The sequence below is a fragment of the Bos mutus genome, chromosome 1 (genome assembly GCF_027580195.1).
Source record: "Bos mutus isolate GX-2022 chromosome 1, NWIPB_WYAK_1.1, whole genome shotgun sequence".
NCBI lineage: Eukaryota > Metazoa > Chordata > Mammalia > Artiodactyla > Bovidae > Bos > Bos mutus.
This window is the reverse complement of record NC_091617.1, coordinates 136,060,476-136,084,831: the sequence shown is the minus strand read 5'-3', so window position 1 is coordinate 136,084,831 and position 24,356 is coordinate 136,060,476. Positions and strand designations below refer to the sequence as shown.

The window sequence follows — 24,356 nt, the reverse complement described above, 5'->3', positions numbered from 1 at the left end:
GATTTCTAGCACTGGAGGTGGGAGATGGTTCATTAAGTGTTTCTGTGGAACACCCCTTCCAAAGAGTTCATAGCATGTGTGAGCCACTACTTCAGAAGCCCTGAAAACCTACTGAAATGTCCATGTGTGCTCAGTCATGTCCGACTCTTTGCAAACGCGTGGAGCCTGCCAGGCTCCTCTGTCCATGAAATTTTCCAGGCAAGAATACTGAAATGGGTTGCCATTTCAGGAGATCTTCCCCATCCAAGGACTGAACCCACGTCTCTCACTTCTCTTGCATTAGCTGGCATATTCTTTACCACCAGACCACCTGGAAAGCCACTGAAATGCAGGGGAGTACAATTATTCCTGACCTGTAAAACAGAGCAGGAAAGCTTGCCCACGTCTTATGGTCTTGTTTCAGCTTTGCTCTTTAAGATACTCATCTAAGGATACCACACTTGTTTTTCTCCCCAGGCCATTCTGTCATTTAGTTGCATATCCTCAGATTTATCTGTTAAATAATATTTGAGGATGTTTCTTATATCAAGGTTTTGGTTTCCTCTGATGCAACACAACTCCCCACACACACACACACATAATTTCTAATTTTAGTTCATAAAAAAGCAGCAGGTCCAAGATTTTCCACTGGTGGAAGGCTAAGAGGCATGTTAGAGCAGAGAGAAATGAGCCTCTTACGTGGGTTCAGAAGCTGGTGTTGGACTCACAAAACCTGTTTGTATTTCTGCTCAACCACTTATGCACCGTGTGACCTTGGGCAGGTCATTTAACTAAGGTCAGTTTTCTGGTGCGTGAAATGAGGATAATGATAGTAATTGCTCTGTAGAATTGATGAAAGGATTAGATATATGAGAAGCACAGCTTCTAGGACAAAGCAAGCATTCTAAAAGTGTTGAGTTATTGTGATTACAGGCTGGTAGGAAGTGTAACTTATTTTGCTATAGTGTCTCTCATCCAACTTCTCTTTGGTTCAGTGGCTCTCAGCTAGGGGTAGTTTTGGCTCCTGGGGGACATTTGGAAATGTCACAACTGGGGAATGCCATTGGCGTCTAGTGGGCGAAGGCCAGGGACATTGCTAAACATCCCTACTATGCACAGGACAGTCCTCCACAGCCAAAATGCCAACTGTGCTAAGGATGAGAAACTCTAGAAACTAAACAATGTGGAGTTTATAATCCACTTAAACCATATAGTAATTTTGTTATTCAGATCTGGGAAAGTTTTAGTCGCTTAGTCATGTCCTACTCTTTGCAACCCCATGGACTATAGCCTGCCAGGATCCTCTGTCCATAGACTTCTCCATACCAACTTGAGTGGCATGCCTTTTCCTTCTCCAGGGGATCTTCCCCACCCAGGTCTCCTGCATTGCAGATTCTTTACAGTCTGAACCACCAAGGAAGCTCTCAAGTACTTTGCACAATTACCTGGGATCTAAAAAGTGTAAAATGTGTTTTGATTGTGGAAAGAGAAGCACTAATGATTAGCCTCAACAATTTCTGATCACGATCAAGTCACCCCTAGTGACTAGTAACTGTATGTGCCCACCAGAGAGTACACAGCTAAGTGACCATTCATGACAATAATTCCTTACCTGACCAAAATAGTTTCTTAAGATCCACCACACCATTGTCCCTCTGTTTCCATAGCCTGTTCTACCAAGATTTCAATTTCTTACCAGTTCAGATGGCCAAAAGATAAGTTTTCTTCAAACACCAGAGACACAACCCAGGTCTTAGAAGCCTCCCTCCTTTTCCTTTTCCTGGAATCCCATCTCAAAGATGACTTAAGTCTGAGACTGTTTCTTACTCTGTGTCTGCTGAACTGTTTTACAAGATTTCAAAAGAACAGCCTCTTGGCTTTCTTTTCAGTGGAGCATGTTAGCTAGGAAGTATGCGTGACCAGTGCAGGAAGTCTCAGAGAATGCAAGGTGTTAGGCAAGCCCTCCTCTGTATTAAAAATGTTTGCTGACACCAGTGCAGACTTCATCTTGTATTTCTTGAGTTTTTCTTTTCTTATCTTTGGCTTATAAAATATCTTTGTGTTTGGTTTGATATGCTATTCAGAAAGCATATTAAAATCAAAGTACCAAGGTTTCAACCCTGGTTCGTTTCCTGGGACAGGAAGATCTGCTAGAGAAGGGATAGGTTACTCACTCCTGTATTTTTGGGCTTCCCTTGTGGCTCAGCTGGTAAAGAATCTGCCTGCAATGTGGGAGACCTGGGTTCAATCCCTGGGTTGGGAAGATCCTATGGAGAAGGGAAAGGCTACCCACTCCAACATTATGGCCTGGAAAATTCCATGGACTATATAGTCCACGTGGTCACAAAGAGTCAGACATGACTGAGCAACTTTCACTCACCAAGGTTTCAAAAGTCCAGACTACCCTCCCCAAAGAGTAAAATGTGCAAAGAAGCATGATGACATGCACACAAATCCAGAAGTATGTTCTTAAAGTGTTGATAATTAGCTTTTCTAATCTCACTGGCAAGTTCTTTATCCTTAACTTCCTAAAAACTAATAAATCATTGGCCAAAGATGGTCACAAACTGTATGTAGCATTTAAAAGCGACTATTATTATATGTCAAAATGTTAACACTATTACTACTATAATCATAATTAGAGAGGGGATATTTCTCATTAGTGGAGAAGGCAATGGCACCCCACTCCAGTACTCTTGCCTGGAGAATCCCATGGACAGAGGAGCCTGGTAGGCTGCAGTCCATGGGGTCGCTAAGAGTCAGACACGACTGAATGACTTCACTTTCACTTTTTACTTTCATGCATTGGAGAAGGAAATGGCAACCCACCCCAGTGTTCTTGCTTGGAGAATCCCAGGGATGGAGGAGCCTGGTGGGCTGCCATCTATGGGGTCACACAGAGCCGACACGACTGAAGCGACTTAGCAGCAGCAGCAGCAGAATTTCTCATCAGAGCTTGTCTGTAATAAAGTGATCTTGCTAAGCTTTGTTTTCCCTCTTGCCCTATCTGATGTACAAATCATTCTCCACCTGTGGAGACCTGTGGGTCACCTGACTTCTAATGGCTTATCATTCTCATTCACATTACTTGAAACAATAACAGTTCACTAACAGTTTTCCTGTGTTTCTGGTAATGTGAATAACAAGATGATGAGCTATTAGGACAGTGTTAGTAAACTTAGAATAGCAGTTCTTAGCCTAAAATTTACTTGAGGAGGTTTTTAAAATCCTAATGCCCTGGCTGCATCTGAAACTAATTAAACCAAAATCACAAGGGAGGAATCCAGTCCTTAGAAAACTTTTAACTTCCCAGTTGATTTCAGCAAGCATCCAGTGTTGAGAACCAGAGGTTTAGAAGAAACCTCCATCACAATAAAAAAAAAAAAAGTAAAAGAAAGTCGCTCAGTTGTGTCCAACTCCTTGCAACCCCATGGATTATATGGTCCATGGAATTCTCTAGGCCAGAATACTGGAGTGGGTAACCTTTCCCTTCTCCAGGGGATCTTCCCAAACCAGGGATCAAATCCAGGTCTCCCACAATGCAGGCGGATTCTTTACCAGCTGAGCTGCAAGGGAAGCCCTCTATCACGATGAACAGAGGTAAAACACCTAAGCTGGTAACATTACTATCTCAATCTATTTTCAGGTTTTTAGGCATGGAGACCGAAGTCCTATTGAAACCTTTCCTAATGATCCCATTAAGGAATCCTCATGGCCACAGGGATTTGGCCAACTCACTCAGGTTGGTTGAATTTTCATCTAAGGGTTTCTTATGAGTCTTAAGGGAAACTGTGGAATTGTTAACAATATATTGAAACTGTATAACTATTTTAGTTACTCAAATATGGGGAAGTGTTTTTGCACAGGTACCTGGAATCTAAAAAGTGTAAAATGTGTTTTGTTTGTGCTCAACAATCTCTGATCATGATCAAGTCACCCCTGGTGACTAGTAACTGTAGGAAAATTATGTAGAATTTTATATAGAATTATAGACATATATAGAATTTTGATATATATAGGATTTCCTGTTGGGTTTATTAAATCATGAGTTGTAAATGGGCAACAGAAGAATCAGTTCAGTTCAATCACTCAGTTGTGTACAACTCTTTGCAACCCCATGGACTGTAGCACATCAGGCTTCCTGTCCCTCACCAACTCCCAGAGTTTTCTCAAATTCATGTCCATCAAATTGGTGATGCCATACAACCATTTCATTCTCTGTCATCCCCTTCTCCTCCTGACTTCAATCTTTCCCTGCATCAGGGTCTTTTCCAATGAGTCAGGTCTTCGCATCAGGTGACAGGTATTGGAGTTTCAGCTTCAGCATCAGTCCTTCCAATGAATATTCTTCAGTGCTCAGCTTTCTTTATAGTCCAACTCTCACATCCATACATGACCATTGGAAAAACCATAGCCTTGACTAGACAGACCTTTGTTGGCAAAGTAATGTCTCTGTTTTCTAATATTCTGTCTACGTTGATCATAACTTTTCTTCCAAGGAGAAAGCGTCTTTTAATTTCATGGCTACAGTCACCATTTGCAGTGATTTTGGAGCCCAATAAAATAAAGTCTGTCACTGTTTCCATTGTTCCCCCAACTATTTGCCATGAAGTGATAGGACTGGATGCCACGATCTTTGTTTTTTTAATGTTGAGTTTTAAGGCAGCTTTTTCACTCTTCTCTTTCAGTTTCATCAAGAGGCTCTTTAGTTCCTCTTTACTTTCTGCCATAAGGGTGGTGTCATCTGCATATCTGAGGTTATTGATATTTCTCCTGGCAATCTTGGTTCCAGCTTGTGCTTCATCCAGCCCGGCATTTTGCATGATGTACTCTGTGTATAACAGAAGAATACATGAACTTAAAAGATGTTGAAGAGAGCCAAGAATTGCTTACAAGCCAGCCCGTGAGTTTCTCAGGCTCTACCTGAGAAAGTAGAAAATAATCCTGAATCAGCAGAGTTAGGAAAACTCGATTCCTTTGGTACTAGCATTGCTAAAATTGATTTTTATTAGATGGATGTATTGGGATTGAGCCTTCGTTAAAAGTAGTCAGTTAAACACAGGGAGCCCTACTTCCTAAAGAGCACCCAAGAAGGTGAACTGGGAAACAAAGAGATCTGTGGTAATGCTCCAGTGCCCTGCACACTTCACCTGTGTAAGTGAATTAACCTTCTGTTTGGAGACACAAGGCCACGTGTATTGCTTCTGTCCTGACCAAAATATTGTTTAAATATATTAAGAAAATATCATAGAATGTTTAGAGTTGAATATCTACCCTAAATTAATGGGTCTTGATCTTGGCTAAATATTGGAACTACTTGGAGAGCTTTACAAAATACTATTGTCTGCCTGGAAGTTTCTTATTTAATCCATCTAGGGTGCAGCCTGAACAGTGGGATTTTTAGAAACTCCTTGATCTAGCATGTAGCAAAGGCTGAGAATTACTGTCGTAGCTGCATCTCAATGAGGAGAAAATGCAAAGAGGCTATTTGAGGCCAGCATCTTCTGGCTCCCATCAGAGCTCTTCTCACCATAGCCTACATAACTTTTGGCTTCCTGAAAAAGAGAAGGGTTATAAAACTACAGGGCTGCTTCATGGTATCTATGGTTCTGTCAAGACTCTGGTTCCCTTGCTGTAATGTTCCACTAAAATCAAAAGATTCTTCCAGACTGTGGGATCTGTCTGGCTTATTCTGGCATTCTCTTGACTAGCCACCAGTTTCTCCTGGTGTTCTCAATCTTTCCAGTGCAAGTGAATTATTGGAGGATCTTGTTAAAATGCAGATTCTAATTAATTGGGCCTGACATGGCCTGAGATTCTCCATTTCTAACAAACTCCTAAGTGATGCTCATCGTGCTGGTACATGGCCACTCTTGAAGTAACAAGGTTCTGGAGCTCAAATTCCTGCCCTTGGCTTGTTGTTCAGTCACTCTGCCATGGCCAACTCTTCACAAACCCATGAACTGCAGCATACCAGGCTTCCTTGTCCTTCACTGTCTCTTGGAGTTTGTTCCAACTCATGTCCATTGATTCAGTGATGCCATCCAACCATCTTGTCCTCTCTTGTCCCCTTCTCCTCCTGCCTGCAATCTTTCCCAGCATGAGGGTCTTTTCCAATGAGTCAGCTCTTTTCATCAGGTGGCCAAAGTGTTGGAACTTCAGTATCAGCCCTTCAAGTGAATATTCAGGGTTGACTTCCTTTAGGATTGACTGGTTTGATCTCCTTGCAATCCAAGGGATTCTCGAGAGTCTTCTCCAACACCACAGTTCAAAAGTATCAATTCTTTAGCACTTAGCCTTTCTTTATAGTCCAACTCTCACATCCATACATGATTACTGGAAAAACCATAGCTTTGACTAGACAAACCTTTGTAGGCAAAGTAATGTCTTTGCTTTTTAATATGCTGTCTAGGTTTGCCATTGCCCTTGACTAGGTACTTCCAATCTGCGTAGTGACAAAGCAATGGTTCTTTTTGAGTTCAATGGTTTTCAAAGTATGGTCCCTGGATGAGCAACATCACCATTACCTGGAAATTTGTCAGAGATGTAAATTCTCTGACACCCTGACTGAACTAGAAACTCTAGGGTTGAAGCCTGGGAATCTTTGTTCTTACTGAGTTCCCCAGGTGATTTACTGTTCTATAGAAGATGACTATTTCCTTAGAAGTTAGCTTTAGGTTAGAACAACAATTATACCAAAAGTACTTGCTTCTTCAGCTATCCGGATCATTCAGGAAACTCACAAACCTCAAAGTACACATTATTCTTTTCCTACTTCTTTTCCCATCTAGAAAGGTAGCCAGGAGTGGCAAGTAAATGAGTGAGTGGAACCAATCCAAAGCCACAGTGACCACATCTTTTCTGACTCCTCTTCTGATGAGGCTCTGAATTAAAGACAGACTTGAATGCAATATTGCCCAAAGCATAGTGTTCTACTACACAGATCTGAGTCACTTAGGGAACTTGTCATAATACAGATTCCAGGGCTACCCTCAGGATCCAATGAGCTAGAATCCCTGGCAGAAACACTGAGGAATCTGCGTTTCAAGAAGCACCCTAGATAATTTTGCTTCTGATGCACAGTAATGCTTGAGGATCATCAAGCTAAGGCAACACTTCTTGATGACTAACTGCCATTGGAATCTTAATGAGTTTGTTAAAAAACAGATTTCTGAGCTCTCCCCACAATGATTCTGGTTCAATAGGTCAAGGGTGGGGCCCAAGAATTTGGTTTCTAACATACTCCCAAGTGATGCCAATACTGCTGATCCAGAGTCCACACTTCAAATAACAGGCTTTAACTTTTCACGAACCAGACATAAGTGAACTGTATAGACAATAAATTATTTCACTCAGAGGTTGAAGGTGATCTTTAGATTCATCAAGTCTAACCTCTTATAGGATGATTGAATTTCCTCCACAAGCTAACCAGCCCTTGAAAGTCTCTACCAACAAAGATGACCCACAGAATGCTCTGCCAGAAGAGATGAACCATTTACTTAAATTCAGTCAACCACCAGCTATTAACTGTGCAAGATTCTATGTTAAGTGCTAATGACAATGAATTGAGTTTTCTCAGGGAGCTAATTTAATCATGACTAAAGATTACAGTTCTTTTTTCCTGTTTGCATTTTAAAATGTGTTGTTACTATGAAACTATTAAAATATACCACTGTTCACTCTACTTATTCAATGAAGAGTGATAAGACTCACAGTTTCATAGAACCTACTTTCATATTTTTTTCTTTTATTTGTTCCCATAGTTGGGCATGGCACAGCATTATGAACTTGGACAATATATAAGGAAACGTTATGAAAACTTTTTGAATGAATCTTATAAGCGTGAACAGGTAAGTTGGGAAGCTAATAGTGGGAACCTTCCCCCTTGAAATAATGTAACATAATGTATTTGTAAAAGTTTCCTATTTCCTAAGGAACTTATAAAAGTCAGGTATCTTGTTTACAAATGTACTCCTCTTTATATAAATATTTTGTTCTTAAAAAAAAGTATGAATATAAATAAGGTCAAAATGGACACCTATGGTAAATATTTTGGCTTGGCAAGTAGCCAGTACTTAATTCGTCTCTTTCATCAATTCAACTGTTGACACACCGGGTTGCTTTAAGTCATGGCATGCCCATAATACTGTCTTTTCCATAATAGGTATTATGATTATGATGCTACCATGTCTGCTAATATTTTGGTGTGGGTGTCTCGCCATTTCTCAAATATACTATTAGCTCCATAGTGGAGGGAAAACCACAGTTCCTCTCAATTGGATCTGCTTTGATTTTCCTACCCTAGGTTCATGTTCGAAGCACGGATATTGACCGGACTTTGATGAGTGCTATGACAAACCTTGCAGCCCTATTTCCCCCAGAGGGTATCAGCATCTGGAATCCCAGCCTACTCTGGCAGCCCATCCCAGTGCACACAGTCCCTGTTTCTGAAGATCAGGTCAGTTTTCTGGGAAAACACAGATTTCATTTGTTCTGGAAGAAGGAAGGCAAGCTACTCAGGACTTGCAGATTTGGGAGTCTGGATACTTTGTGGGCTGTGCAGCCTTAATTCTTTCCTAAATAATGGTGCACAGGACTTAGAAAGCCCTGGTAAGAGGGAGTAGGAACAGAATTTCTCTTTAGAGATTTATTATTTGCTTTGCTATTCTTTTAACTTCTGGCTATTTGTCCCTCTTCATCTTTACATGCACACACACAGTTGGTGCCCAACAAAGGGTTCTCCTCCCTCCAAAATATCCTAAGACCTCTCTACCTAGAAAATATCCCTACCCTGATGAAAATCCCCTTTCCTAGCTAAGGTAAAAAAGAAAGATTTAGGTGCATAATTGGTGGCCAAAACTTTATATGTGTCATAATATTTACCTTTCATAACAGCCATGAATGGACAATATTATTGTGCTCCTTTTATAGCCAGAGAAAAAAGTGCTCAGAGAAGTCCAATGAACAAAATAGATCCAAAGTCACACAGCTGAAAAACATCACTACTGGGACTAGAACCAGACAGATCTCATTCCAGAGTAGTTTCCTTTTGTGCAAACTAGTCATTCTCAAAATTAGTTGCATATTAGAATCACCTGGAAAATTTTAAAAATATTGACGCAGAGGGCACACCCCCTAGTACATCAGCATCTCTGAGGGTGGGACCCAGGCACCAATATGTTTGTAAAAATTTCCCTGGATGATTCTAGTGGACAGCCAAGCTGAGAATTAGTACCATAAACCAAGTTGCCTAAATGAAGTTGCTCAAGAGAAACTCCCAAATTTATTTACACTGATGGGACTGACCAAGAACTCTTTTATCTTTTCAGAGGAATTCCTATTCTTAAAATAGTAATAATAAATCTAACTAATCTTCCAGGTCTTGAATTTAAGACTGTATGAAGGAATAGTCTGGGACAAGGAAACCTTCCTAATTCCCCTGGAGTCACATTATAACATGGCTATCTCCTCTCTTTATGACTGAAGCTTAGCATGACTACTGGGCCTAGAATGTTGCCTGGTGACCTCTGGGTTAGGTTACTATCCCATTTGCATTGTCAGTACTCCAAGAAATTTGACCTAATTGCTGAGCCTGGTGACTTAAGAATTTTTCCCAAGTGCTTTGTAGAAATAGCTTAACCCTGTCAACCTCTCTAGGTAAATCTACTCCAATCAAATTTTCTAGTGTCTCCTGAAAAGACAAGATGATTTATTTATGCCCTTTCCTTCACAGAATCAGAAGTGAATCATGATTATCAGTGTTTGAGGGTGCTTGTGAATTCACAAGGTGGTGCTTGTGAATGTTTTCTTTGAAAAAGAAAAATATTCACTTTTCCCACAGCCTTTTCTACACAAAGAGTGGACAGAAGCACCAGCTTTAGCCAGTATAAACCAGGGTAGCTATTTAATCCTTAGTCCTGAAAGATAATGGTTAACTTACATAGTAAAGGGATGCAGGTGCTATTAGAAGAGGAAGGAAAAAGCATTGAGAGTGAAGGAGAGAGGAGAGGGAGAGAGAAACAAGCAAAATGGCCCCCTTACCTGTGGCCCTCTGAAACCTACTCACCAAGATGAAACAATTCTAACATGAACTAAGAAATTTAACGAAATCAATCAACTAAAGTTATTCCCAGAACTCTACTAAGTGCTATACAGAAATAGAAGGGAAATATGAGACCAGTTTTCTTCCTTAATTTACAGTCCATTTGATGAAAAAAGATTCACACATATGAAGTATGTAGAAGACAATACAATGTGGGCAGTGATTTCAAGAACAAGCTGCACATGCTGGAGGAATTCAGAGACCAAGTCATTCTTAGAACTATAAAGGGCAGTCATTCAAGTCTTCATGGACAGAGTGAGAACTTGAACCAGACCTTGGAGGAGGGTATGAAAGGACAAGAAGGCAGCCCCAAAGCTGAGCTTTGAGTCAATGTAAAGTACTTGCCCTTCTGTGTCCAGAGTTCTTGTCTAGAAAGAATGAAAGCAAGACAGAATAATTGTGTTGGGCACATGTTAGAGAATCCAAATTTAATAACCAAAGGAATCTTGAGATAAAGGCAGCATGATATAGAAGGAGGGTTGAATTTAAAGTTGGGAAAACCCGAGTCTGAGAGCCACCCACCACTTCAGATACTTGAGCTTACTTCCCTGTTCTTCAGTCTCCTTTTCTATAAAATGGAAATACTCGTACCCACCTAAATTCTTCACAGGGATTTGTGAAAACCAAGTTGGTTAAGAAAAGGAAATGACTTTATAAACTACAAAATGCTGGACAGATGTTTAGGTGATTCTTCTGTTTTCATCCAGACTCTTTGAATATGTGGGGTGAGAAAACTAAAGTCTAGAAAAATTAAGTAATTCATTAAAACCTAGGCCTTTAAAAGAACAGTCCTGTGCAGGCAGGGAAATTTAGATGTAAAGCAGTGGATGTAGAAGAAACTATTGTACTTATCTCAGTACTGTGTACACACCTGATGAGCAGTGCTTTGGGGCACTTGTCTGACATTAACTTGGAGGAAAAAGATACTGGGACCTCTGAAAATAACTTGAAACCATGCATGAGTGAGGAAATGAAGGCCTGAAAGTAGATGGTAAGGACACTAGAGAAAGGAAAGCAAGGTATGACCAGGTGACACAGAATCAGAAATGACAGACAGGAAGCAACTTATCAAAAAATGATTTTTGAGTAGCATTTAATATGTCAGGCCCTGTTCTAGGCTTTGACAACAGTGAACAAATGACAGCAAAGAACGAGATAGACAAGACCCTGGCTGTCTTCAAGTTTCTGTTTTATAGGAAACAGATGATAAAGAAGTAAATAAATACAGTCATTTCAAATGGCAATGAGTTCCTTGAAGGAAATAAAATAAGGTAATGTGATGGTGGCTGAGCAAAATGTCTAGAAGAGCTGTAGAGGGGGAATGTCTCAGACAGGGAACAGTCTGCAGAGACTGCCAGCCTGTGTGTTCAGGGTACAGCAAGGAGGCTCCCAGTGTTGCTGGAAACACGTGAGTGAGGGGGCAGCGGTAGGAAAGCAGGACAGAAAGATCACTAAGGGCTGAGTTTGGATTTTATTCCAAGTAAAATGCAAAGACGGTGAAAGTTATAAGCTACAGAATGGCATGATTTGATTGATGGCTTCAACATATTAGCCTTTAAAAAAATAAAATAAAAAGTATTAGTGTAACTGCTGCATGAAGGATGAATTGTGATGCAAAGTGATCCCACAGAAAGCCCTTACAATAGTTGAAACACGGATTATGGTGGTCTGGACTGGGAGGGGACAATGAAGATAAAAGAAGAGGGGTCTATTTTGGATAGACTCCTGAACAATGTGGGTTTGAACTACACGGGTCCACTTACATACACATTTTGTTCAATAAATGTATACTACAGCACTACAAAACCCACAGTAGGTAGACTGTCAGATGCGAAACAGTGGATACGGACTCTGAAGCTATACGGATTTTCAACTGTGTAAGGGTTGGCAGCCATAATCTCTGCATTGTTCAAGAAATAACTATGTTTTGGAAGTAAACAGGCAAAAGTGATTAGTCAGTCTATGAAGAGGATGATAAATTTTACTACTGACAAAGGAAGAGAGAATACAAAATGAAGAGGTTGAGTTCAAGTTTGTAAATGTCAAATTTGAGGATGAAGATAAACATTCAACTAATGATATCCACCAAGGGCTGATACAGGACTAGCTCAGATAGAAAGTGAAGAGCAATGAAATGAACTTGGAAGTTACCAGCCTATAGATTATAGTTAAAAATAGAAAGGATTGTCAGATTTAAACTCACTTTAAAGGGATGATCACTTTGTCCTCATAATAGATTTTCAAATATATTTTCTATGTTTTTAGTATGTGCCCTTATTTTAACAGTCTGCAAATTTGCAAGAACTTACTTCAGTGAATGATTAATCAATCTCTTAAGATTCTTTCTGGCATCTCTAATTCATTTCTCTATACTCGTGTGTGTGTGTGTGTGTGTGTGAAAGAGAGAGAGAGAGAGTGCATGGACACAGATGTGTCTCTAGTGCTAGAAATGAAAGAGATTTGGAAGGAAGCAAGATAACAGTCACCATTTCACAGAGAAACCAGAAGTGAAACTATTTAGCAATAACACAGTCTTATTTAGGCAAGTTTATGAAAGGGACAAAAAAGCTTTTGAGTTTTGGGTAACTATTATTTAAGACCTGCAGATCATTTATCTTTTTCCTCAATTTTAGAATTCCATTCAGCTTAAAACACATTTGAATATTTTATTCAAGTCACTTTATATCTAATGGCTGCAGCTTCTTTAGTTCTTCCAACTAATAAAAGACTTATGATTTCTCTTTTTCCTCAGTTGCTATACCTACCTTTCAGGAACTGCCCTCGTTTTCAAGAACTTCAGAGTGAGACTTTGATATCAGAAGAATTCCAGAAGAGGCTACATCCTTATAAGGTTAAAAAAAAAAAGTGTCATTTACTGGCATACAGAAATAGAAATTCTGGGCCAGTTTGAATATTATCAAAATATCCTTCCAAAAGTTACCAATTTAGAAAAGTACAATAGTACCTGTTTCTCCACAGTATTCCCAACAGTGCATAGACAAAAGATGATATCACTAGAAGCATCCCTTCCAAAATCAGGACTGAGACAAGAAAGCCCAGTATCATCACTATTATAGAATGTTGTGCTGCAGTATTCTTCTCTTATGATGAGTGAGCTTTGGATATCTTCACCTAGTTAAATGCCCTCTGTATTTTTTACTCTGCTCACATCAGCTGACCATTTTTATTTTGGGTATTGGTTTTCTTCTTTTCATACAGTTATAGGAGCTTTCTCTCTCTATTTTAACATTTTTTTCTGGCCCTCTTTTTGTTTGCCCATTTTGGGCTTCCCTCGTGGTTCAGCGTTAAAAAAATTCGCTTGCCAATGCAGAAGAAGCGGGTTCAGTCACTGGGCTGGGAAGATCCCCTGGAGGAGGAAATAGCAACCCATTCCAGTATTCTTGCCTGGGAAATCCCAAGGACAGAGGAGCCTGGCGAGCTACAGACCATGGGGTAACAAAAGAGTCAGACGTGACCTAGTGACTAAAACAACACTGCTTGTTTACAGTTTTGTCACACGGCTGTATTTGTATATTTATAGTCACATTGAGAAAGGCCTTCACCACTCCTAGGTTGCAAGGAAGTCTGCAATGCTTCTAATTCTATTATAGCTTCATTTCTATATTTACATATTGAATCCATTTACAGTTTGTTCTGGTATTGGGTGTGAGGTATCTATCCTGCTGAAGTTTTTTCCCAGAAGATTACCTAATGGCTTTGTCACTGTTTATTGACTAGGGCATCTTTTCCCCCACTATTTTATATTAAAATTCCCACATGTCTATTTCTAGAATTTTTATTCTTATTCTTTCATTTTTTTTAACCAAAATCACACTGTTATAATTATTAAAAGTTATATATGCTTTAATATCTAAAGGGCTGGACATTCCACATTTTCTATTTTTTCTGAGTTTTCATTTCTATGTTTTCACTTACCTTTTCAGTGTTTTTAGTGAAAGTGAAAGTCACTCAGTCATGTGCAACTCTTTGTGACCCCCATGGCCTAAACAGTCCATGGAATTTTCCAGGCCAGAATACTGGAGTGGGTAGCCAATTCCCTTCACCATGGGAATCTTCTCAACCCAGGAATTGAATCCGGGTCTCCTGCATTGCAGGAGCTGAGCTACCATGGAAGCCCAAGGAAAGCCCAGGGAAGTTTTTATTGAGATCATATTAAATGCATAAATTAGGGAGAATTTGAAACTTTGTTGCAAATTTGTAGTCTTCCTTTCCAAGAACACAGAATATTTTCCTATCTGTTCTTATCTTCAAGATCGTTTTAAAGGTTTTCTTCATACAGATTTTTCTGTTAAGTTTGTCTCAGGTTTATAATATTTACAAATAATAATGGCTTACCTCTACTTTTCCAATATTTGTATTTCTGACTTATTTTGCCTATTTGTATTGGCTGGTACTTACAGTCCAGTACTACATAATAGAATTGGTAGTGGGCTTTCTTGTATTAATCCTGACTTTAGCAGTATTTCCCTATTAAACATATTGGCCTTTTGACCAGATAGAGATATTTTTATCAAGTTAAGGAGTTAGTTATCTTTCCTATTTTCTTGAGTGTTTTTCAGTACTGATATTTAATTTTTTGAAAGGTTTTTTCAACATTTTTAGTATAATTAAGTTACTTTTCTCGGGTCAATTACTAAGATTAATTATATTCATAGATTACTACTACTGAACCATCTTTACATGTCTAGATTCAAGACTCTTTCTTTTTAGTATGATACTGAATTATTTGTTAAGAGTTTACTTAGACCTTTTGCATTGATATCCAAAGTAACTTCAGACTATAGTTTTCTTTTCTAACCAGGCTTTGTCAGTATCAATGCTTACAAAAATTTTTTGGAAGTTTTTTTTTCTTCATATGCTTCAGACTAGTTAAAATAAGACTAGAATAACTTACGCTTGAAAAGCTTGATAGAATTTCCCCATAAAATAATCTGGCCCTGAAGATTTGTTTCACTTTGTTTTGTTGGGGGAAGTTGGGGGCTCTTTAATAATTATTTCTGTTTATTTTATGGAAATTCATTTCGGTTAATATTGACAAATTTTATTTTCCTAGAAAATATATGCACTAGACAAACAGTATCTTCCAAAGGCTTCCCAGAAATTTCTGTCAATCCATTGAATAGATAGCTGACCAATGGGTCTCATTGCCATGACAATCTAAGAACAATACAGAACCTGGAGAAATGTTTGCATCCCATCCAAATCTCACACTTATAGCCAGAACTAGGTCCCGTTTCTGTTGTGTTTTCCTGGGGTTCTTTGACCATGGTTTCCTTTCTCACCTTCCACTCATTTACATATGAGTTATACTTCACCTATTTCCAAAATGAATTTGAGGCAGTACACCTCAGTCTGATCCCAGGACACACCAGGAGCATGTGGCTACTGCCAGCACATACCCACAATGTTTAATGTAAAAATGAGAAATAATTAGTGTTTGTAAAAATCTTTGGGTTGGCATTAGTATAGCCAGTATTACTGGTGTACTTGTATGTGAAGAACAGTAGCTCCCACTGAGGGCAAGTTTGCCTCACAGGGACCCTTTGTCAGTATCTGGAGACATTTTGGGTTGTCACCACTGAGAGACTAGGGGTGATATGGCCTCTAGAGGGTAGGATGCTGAACATCCTACAGTGCACAGGGCAGCCCCACAAAAAAGAACTGTGTAGCCCAAACATCAATAATGCTCAAGTTGAGAAACCCTAATATAAAAATTTTTTACCTCTGTGTGTGTCTCAGGATTTTATAGAAGTCTTGCCAAAACTTACAGGATACCATGACCAGGATCTTCTTGGAATTTGGAGTAAAGTCTACGACCCTTTATTTTGTGAGGTAAACATAAAAATACCAAAGATTAACATGAAATCTGATTTGATGACTTATGCCTATTTTGAAACAGATGAATACATTTTCCTTTGCTTGTATAAGATATATTACATAGCGTTTGACATTGAAATATAAGTCAAGACTTATTTATATTAACTTCAGAATTTTGGCTTCTCTCTGTTAGTTACGTATTCACCCTTTAGAAAATTGTAAGCAAAATTGCTTTTCTGTGCCACGCCAGTTATTTTTCAGTCGCTTAGAAATGCTGGGTTCCTGTCATGGACTTTAATGAAAAAAGCAATTGTTATACTTTATTTAAAGATTTTATAAGATTTTATATAAAGATTTTATAATGTTTTATAAAAAGAGAAAAAAGTTACCTGATTTCTGGATATAGAAATAAACAAGCAAAATTTGAACCAGGCTATTAAAATTGATCTATCAGGAAAGAATCTCTCACTTGCTGTACAATGCATGTGAAATAATCTTTGTAGCTAGATAAATTACTATTTTTTTTCAGGGTTTCATGGTGTTTTTCTCAGTCATCATGCTCCACCATAATTCTGTTTTCCCAACCAGTTCACTGAATCTTGGGGCAAAATTCTGACCAGCCACCTGACTCCTAGCCACTTCTGACTTTGAGGGCATTGTGAGTGTCTAAGGAGCAAGTTACTTTCAGAATTGCAACTCGATAATAAATGGTACCTGTTGCCCTCTTCCATGTTAGAGGTCATTGACCCAAAAGCACATTCAACGTTCCCAATATTTTCAGTGTATCATCAGCATCTGTTTCAAGGAAGACTTTTTAGTCTTATAAAAGTCTTCAATAAAAACAAGAGCCCATTTTCTGGTTCAAGTCTGGGATTTTTTTTTTTTCTTACTACAGTTCAGTCTGAGCTATTCTGCAATATGGCTAAGGTATTTTACATCTCTCTCACTTAATTGTTCTGTAGGCTACTTCACTTTCATTTCCTCTTTCATGAACTCTCCCTCTCTACCAAGAAAGGCTGGACACAGTACTTCTCATGGGAGAAGGAGGATAAAAAGTCAACAAAGAGGATAGTCAGAAATAAAATACACATTTTCTTCCTTTTTCTTTGATACAGGGTGTTCATAATTTCACTTTACCTTCCTGGGCAACAGAGGACACCATGACTAAGTTGAAAGAAATATCAGAATTGTCCCTTCTGTCCCTCTATGGAATTCATAAGCAGAAAGAAAAATCTAGATTGCAGGGGGGTAAGTATTTTTAAAAATGAGAGAAGTGCATTAGAATTGTTGCTGAGTGATCTGGTCTGATTAACAGGTCCAACTGTTAATCAGCTATGTGACCTTGAATTAGACACATAATCATTCCACCAGCTTCTATTCTGCAAATTGGGGATAATAATACTACTCACTTCTTAAGTATTAAGGGTGAAAATGAATGTATGTATTCCAAAGGCTTAGCACAAATAGTACCTAATACAGTTAAACATTATGTGTTATATGATTATCAAAATTATTCACCCTGGGCCTTAATTTTCCCAGCTGGAAAACAGAAACTTTGGGATAATGCTAAATGATACTTTTCATTCTTTCCAGATCAAAAAATCATGGATTTTGTATCTGAGTTCCATGAAAGTCAATTATGCCTGGTGGCTTACTGGATGAATTTTTCAAGTGGGAGGAAAGGCAAAAGTGGCCTATTTTCTTGAAACCCTTGGTTGTAACCACTGTTAAAGTTAATACAATGTAATTTGCAGGCTGATTATGCCCTGTTGATTAATATGTATTGCAATTGACAAGTTTATGACACTGCTCAAATTTTTTCATTGGTGTTAAAAGGTGTTGACTTTTCAGTGATGCCTCTTCTCAGCTGGATTTGACCTGTTGTAGAACAGGACATCTGATCCTAATACAATAGCCTAACCCTTGTAATCAGGACAGGTGGGTAGAAGAAAGAAGCCAGGACCAGGCAGGACAGGGATAGGTGCTGAGGCTCTGAGGGCAGCTGAGTGGCAGGCCAAGACCCAAGAGGATATGACAGGTTCAAATGTCGTTCATATAGACATTAAAACTAAAGATGGAGAGCAAGAAGAAGTCCACTGTGCCAGGCTGTCATAACAATGAAGAAATTTTAAGCCACAGGAGATGTTCTTAGTCACATACTCCACACCATTGTTGGAGCCTATTCACCTTGAGGTTGGACAAGTTCAACAGACCTCCAGGAGAAAACAGAGACAAAGTATCCTAGGGGTTGGACCAGACTGGAAGGATGTTCACTCAGGGCTGCAGAGCAAGAGAAAGAGTTTAAGTCACTAACCAGGAGAAGAGCTAGAAAAGCTCATATAAAGAGTGAAGGAACCTGTAATAAGAACAGCTAATGAGGTCTGAAGTCAAGATAGTTGGGAGTAATTTCATATGAGGTGAACATAGTGCTTGGGGCAAGAATTTAGGGGAGCATCATAAACAAATGGTCAGTCTGCAGGCCTGCTGTTACAGAGACCTGGTTGCAAGACACAGAGGGAGACTTGATGGAATGTACAAGTCCTCACTCCAAGCTTAGGGCATGACAGCAGGACTCAGCCCTTCCTTGGGGTTGGGAGAGCACCCAGAGGTGAGTCATAGTTGGAACTTGGTGTCTTAGGAAAAATTAGCAGGCAGGACATGGACTGTGTGTAGGAACAGAGCCCAGGATGCAACTCAGTCCTACATACCAAACAACCAAGGACACAGAAGGTGGAAGCTGCGCTTCCTTGACCACACAAGTACCAGGTCTCATTCCTGACCCAGCAGGGGCCAACAGTATGGTGGCCAAATGCTTCAGATGGTGAAGACAGGACTCTGTTTCCCCCAACCTAGTCATGATGGGCTCAGGCAATCATCCCCTCACTACTCAAGATGAAATCCATGGGCCAGCAAAGTCAGCATCACCAAGCCTCTGACAAGAAATGCAGAATTCCATCTCCCACCCCAGAGCAGCTGAATCTAAATCTACATTTTAATGAAATCCCATTAAAGTTTCAGAAGCACTTCTCTAGATGTAGGAGACAGTGAAGAAAAGGCCAGGGAAAGCCAGGAAGGAATCTACAAGAATCTATTAATAGATGCAGGGGTCTGTATCTGAATATAAGATGTGAGATTTTTTTTTTCCCAACAGCTTGCTTATATTTCCTTTACTTTTTCCCTTTGACTACTAGAAATTGCATTTTGGGGAAGTCACCTTCTCTCTCTGGGTCTCAGTTTCCCCATCTGGTGAGTGCATTAAACTAGATTCCATCAGAGTCCTTCCCTAAGGTATTCTCTGGGTCTTAGACTCCAAAAGCTAGCACTCATATGCACACACCTGTCCTATGTTCTAGGGGAAGCTCAGTACTATTAATGAGCCAGGAAGTTGTTACCTTCATAATTCCTGCCAAGTCACAATTTCAGCCTATTGTTCATATCTGGCAAAGCAAGAGAGATTTGTCAACTATACACTTGTTGAGTTATAAAGCACCTGAATGCTGCAGAGAAAGCATGAACAGTTTGGTGACAGAGTCCCAAGGGAACATCAGGACTTTGACCAGCATCTTCTTACCTTTGCCAGAACTTCTGTTCCATCAGTTGGTTTCAAGGGTGACACTGTTCAGTAATATCCTCCTCACTGCCTTCACCACTACAACACCCCACCCCACCCCCAGCACACACACACACAAAGAAATCTCTAGACTAATTCCTAAGACTAATATAGGAATATATGCCTGGTCCTGTTTGTATTAGAGTTTCCCATGTGGCTCAGTGGTAAAGAATCTGCCTGCCAATGCAGGAGAGGTTGGAGATATGGACTCAGTCAATCCCGGGGTTGAGAGGATCCCCTGGAGGAGGAAATGGCAACCAAGTCCAGTATTTTTGCCTGGGAAACCCCATGGACAGAGCAGCCTGACAGGCTACAGTCCACAGGGATGCAGAGTCAAACACGACTGAGTGACTGAGCATGTGCATGTACCTGTTTGTTTTAATGGAAACTGCTTCTTGCTGAAGACCAGAGGTTGGCAAGCTACAGCCTGCAGGCCAAATCTGGTCTGCTGCCACCTATTTTTTATTAGTAAAATGCTACTGAAGCTCAGTCACACTCATGCATTTATGCAGTATATTTAACTGCTTTTGTGCTTCCACTTGAGAATGAATGGTTGTGATGGAACACATGGCCCACAGAGCCTAAATCACATAACATTTTTGCTCTTTCTTTTTTTTAATTAATTTAGTTTAATTGGAGGCTAATTACTTTACAATATTGTAGTGGTTTTTGTCATACATTGACATGAATCAGCCATGGGTGTACATGTGTCCACCATCCTGATCCCCCCTCCCACCTCCCTCCTCATCCCATCCCTCAGGGTCATCCCAGTGCACCGATGCATCCCTGTCTTACGCATCGAACCTGGACTGGCGATCTATTTCACATATGGTAATACACATGTTTCAATGAAGGCAAGGCTAGGATGATTTGAGAGAATAGCATAAATCATATAACTTTCACAGAACAAATTTGCCAACTCCTGCTGTAGCCCAAGAGAGAGAAGTGAAGTTTGTATCCTCAAATAATGATATTTTGTCCAGTGTGTGCAGGTTTAATAAATTATGCACCAGGGAGCTTGGGTGCTAGCTTATGCTACAGTATGGCCTAATAATTAAGAGGAAAGGTTTTGAAGCTAGACCTGCTGAGTTCAGAGAAACTTAGCCCCTCTGTGTACAAGTTGTATGATCTTGGGCAAGTTGCTGAACCTCTCTGAACTTCAATTTCCCTTCATATATAACTTGACTATTGGCCTGCCAGAGCCTGTAGATGCTTATGACAATTACCCCTATTTTCTCCTGGGACAAGCTGGGAAACCACTACAGAACCAAGAGCTGATCTATTCCATCATCAACACTGAAGGCTGCTGCAAAGACACCTACTGACACAAAACAAGTTGCTAACTGAACTAAATCCATGTCTAGCCATTAACTAATTAATTGATGTTAATTAGCTAAGTGTTATAGAGAATGCATGTTGGTCAGTGTAGAATATCTCCTTTCAGATATGCTGTGCTGTGCTATGCTTAGTCACTCAGTCGTGTCTGACTCTTTGCAATCCTGTGGACTGTAGCCCACCAGACTCCTCTGTCCATGGGGATTTTCCAGGCAAGAATACTGCAGTGGGTTGCCATGCCCTCCTCCAGGGTATCTTCCCAACCCAAAGATTGAACCCAGGTCTCCAACATTGCAGGAGGATTCTTTACCATCTGAGCCACCAGAAAAGCACTGACAAGGAACAAATTGCTGATTGAAGGTGACTGCCTATCATCACTCCCAGAAACTCAGCCAGAGTTTACTTCTATTGTGGCCTGAAGTTCAAGACACAGTTCTAAAGGGCTCCCAGAGGCCAACCTGCCCTGAGGCAGAGGAATACAGACCTATGGGAGATGTAGCCTCTAGCTCCCTCCATTCCTAGTTAAAGATGTCCCAGCAGCCACAGATGCCGATCATCTCCCTCCTTAGTTCATTCCTCTTTGTCCTTATGGTGGTACACAGACCAATGCCACAGTCTCTTCTCACTGTTTTATGAGATTTTTGAGGACAGGAAGTGAAGTGAAGTGAAGTTGCTCAGTCGTGTCCGACTCTTTGCAACCCCATGGACTGTAGCCTACTACGCTCCTCCGTCCATGGGATTTTCCAGGCAAGAGTACTGGAGCGGGTTGCCATTTCCTTCTCCAGAGGATCTTCCTGACCCAGGAATCGAACCCAGGTCTCCCGCACTGTAGGCAGATGCTTTACCATCTGAGCCACCAGGGAAGTCCAGTCTAATTGACTTGTGGTAGCTGTTCAGTGTGTGTTTCACAAAGTGGACCATACAGTCTAGGATTATAATCAATCTGTTAACATCAATGCCCTGCTCATTACAAAAGAAAACTGGTCATCTTCAAGGGAGGAGACCACAGGCAGTGTAGACAGATGACCAACAAGACACAAGGAGTCCTCAGGAGATGGTGTGGAAGCCCCTGAGGCAGCACCTCCTCAGAACAACACCTGCATCACAGGTGCCTTCAGCATCAGTGTCTGCTGAGAAGATGGAGACTCTGCTCTGTGTCTGTTTGCCTTTTACCACCTTAGGAGCAACAGGGGCAAAGGGCAAACTTCCTCTACTGTCAACAGTTGGAGACCTAGATGAAATCTGAAGGTTCTGGCTGCCTCCCAATAGTGAAACCTAGTGTAACCTGGAGCAATGGTCCACAGAACACAGTCCGTGCCCTGTGCAGAGATCCACAGAGCTGCTTTCTCCCCTGGCTTCACCCAGGTGTGGCTACTAGAGGGATGAAGACAGAGAGGTGTATGCTGCACTGTCATTTCAGACCTGCCCTGAGCAGAGCACTGGCTAACAACTATCTGGAAAAAGCCATCTGAAATTCCTTCCAAGTTCATCAACCTCCTAACTTGAGTTTTAACAAAATCTGGTAGAATCAAATCTGAATGTGCCAATCCAGCTCTCCTTCCCCAGTGAGTGAGTCACTTAATGGCTCTGAGCCTCAACTTCCTAACCTCTGAATGGGGAATAGAAGTCAGGATTCAGTAAATAATGCATGTAAATCATGCTACTAGCACATAGCAGCGGAGTAGGCAATGGCAACCCACTCCAGGACTCTTGTCTGGCAAATCCCATGGACAGAGGAGCCTGGAAGGCTGCAGTCCATGGGGTCGCTAGGAGTTGGACACAACTGAGCGACTTCACTTTCACTTTTCACTTTCATGCATTGGAGAAGGAAATGGCAGCCCACTCTAGTGGTGTTTCAAACGTGTTCTTGCCTGGAGAATCCCAGGGACGGGGGAGCCTGGTGGGCTGCCATCTCTGGGGTCGCAGAGTTGGACACAACTGAAGCGACTTAGCAGCAGCAGCACATAGCAGATGCTCCAGCAAAATGAGTTCTTGCCCTCCCTTCTTAAGTCTTGAGAATCCTGGCAGAGAGACTCTCTATACAAATGAGCAAAAAGCTTATGGACTGAAATATAAGCCCACATTTGGTTCAGCTCCATTGTTGATCTATCTTCATAAAGGTGTCCTGATCAATGAAATCCTCAATCACATGAAGAGTGCAACTCAGCCATCAAACCGCAGAAAACTCATTATGTATTCTGCAGTAAGTATTCTGTCTCCATTCAACATCTGTTCAAGTGTGTGAGCTCTCTCAGGAGGGGCCTCAACTTCTTCATCATCATTTCCTTATCAGATGTTCAAAATTTTTTAGTGAAATATATAATTCTGGGTCTCAAGGGATTTACAGTCTAATCCTTGATAGCTCCGTTGGTAAAGAATCCACATACAATGCAGAAGACCCAGGTTTGATTCCTGGGTTGGGAAGATCCACTGGAGAAGGGATAGGCTACCCACTCCAGTATTCTTGGGTTTCTCTTGTGGCTCAGCTGGTAAAGAATCCACCTGCAGTGCAGGAGAGCTGGGTTTGATCCCTGGGTTGGGAAGATCCCCTGGAGAAGGGAAAGGCTACCCACTCCAGTATTCTGGCCTAGAGAATTCCATGGACTGTATAGTCCATGGGGTCACAAAGAGTCGGACACAACTGAGCAACTTTGACTTTTTTCACTGACAAAAAAAGTAAGCATATAAACACCCAGCATAGCAGAATAGCAATGTCACACGAGACAATGAATTAGTGCCTCAGAGAAAGGAAACATCATTTCTGTTCCAAACTAAAATTAGAGGCAAAATAACAAAGGAAAAGAAGTAGAAAGGTTATAAGAAAAGCTGAGTGTACAGGACTTGGTGATGGACTGGAATGTGGGTGGAGGACAGTGGTATGGAAGTTAAGCCATGGATGAAGGTGGTGTTTCAAACGTTGATGACTGGAAGGAGGGTAGAACTATTAACAGATGTGGTCATGGTCCAGGTGAATATACTGATTAGACAATTGGGTTTGAAGTGCCAGCAACATCCAAGTAGGAATCTTCAGATGGCAGAGGTGATAGAAAAAAAAGGGGGAAGGAAAGCTCCAACTTGAAGTCAGAGTTATATTTGGGTGCAGAAAGGAAAGAGAGTGAGATCTCAGAAAAGACATCCATGTTGAAGCAGCAGCCAGGAAAAGAGGAGAATTCCAGGGATGTACCGTGCACTGAAATGGGTGTCCATGGAGTCTGGGATGAGCCGGTAAACAGGACATGGAGGGCTGGGTCAGGCTCCCACCCATTTCTGCAGGACAGAGGATTTCTCAGATGTGGTCTGGCTGGTGTCATTCTGCAAGAAGATGAAAGAAGCAATTAAAGATAAAGCAGAGTTTATTATCTGGGGTTCTAAATGGTACAGAGTAGAGAAAAGTTTCATGGAGGAAACAAAGTGTAGTGCCTCTTAGAGAAAGACAGGCCTGAAATTTGTTGATAGTTTCAGGTTTTCTGGTTTCTAATTGTAACTTGTTGT

The 24,356-nt window shown here is 40.6% G+C and overlaps 1 protein-coding gene across 1 annotated transcript in view; it reads left to right on the top strand.

Moving 5' to 3' along the window:
* ACP3 (acid phosphatase 3) overlaps positions 1-24,356 on the top strand; it is a 54,754-nt gene that overhangs the window by 4,894 nt on the left and 25,504 nt on the right. Inside the window, exons 2-8 of the mRNA XM_005895640.3 lie at positions 3,626-3,721; positions 7,743-7,829; positions 8,285-8,437; positions 12,834-12,932; positions 15,842-15,934; positions 17,035-17,167; positions 22,985-23,067. Of these exons, the coding sequence (XP_005895702.2) occupies positions 3,626-3,721; positions 7,743-7,829; positions 8,285-8,437; positions 12,834-12,932; positions 15,842-15,934; positions 17,035-17,167; positions 22,985-23,067 (744 nt within the window). The remainder of the gene's footprint in view (positions 1-3,625; positions 3,722-7,742; positions 7,830-8,284; positions 8,438-12,833; positions 12,933-15,841; positions 15,935-17,034; positions 17,168-22,984; positions 23,068-24,356) is intronic.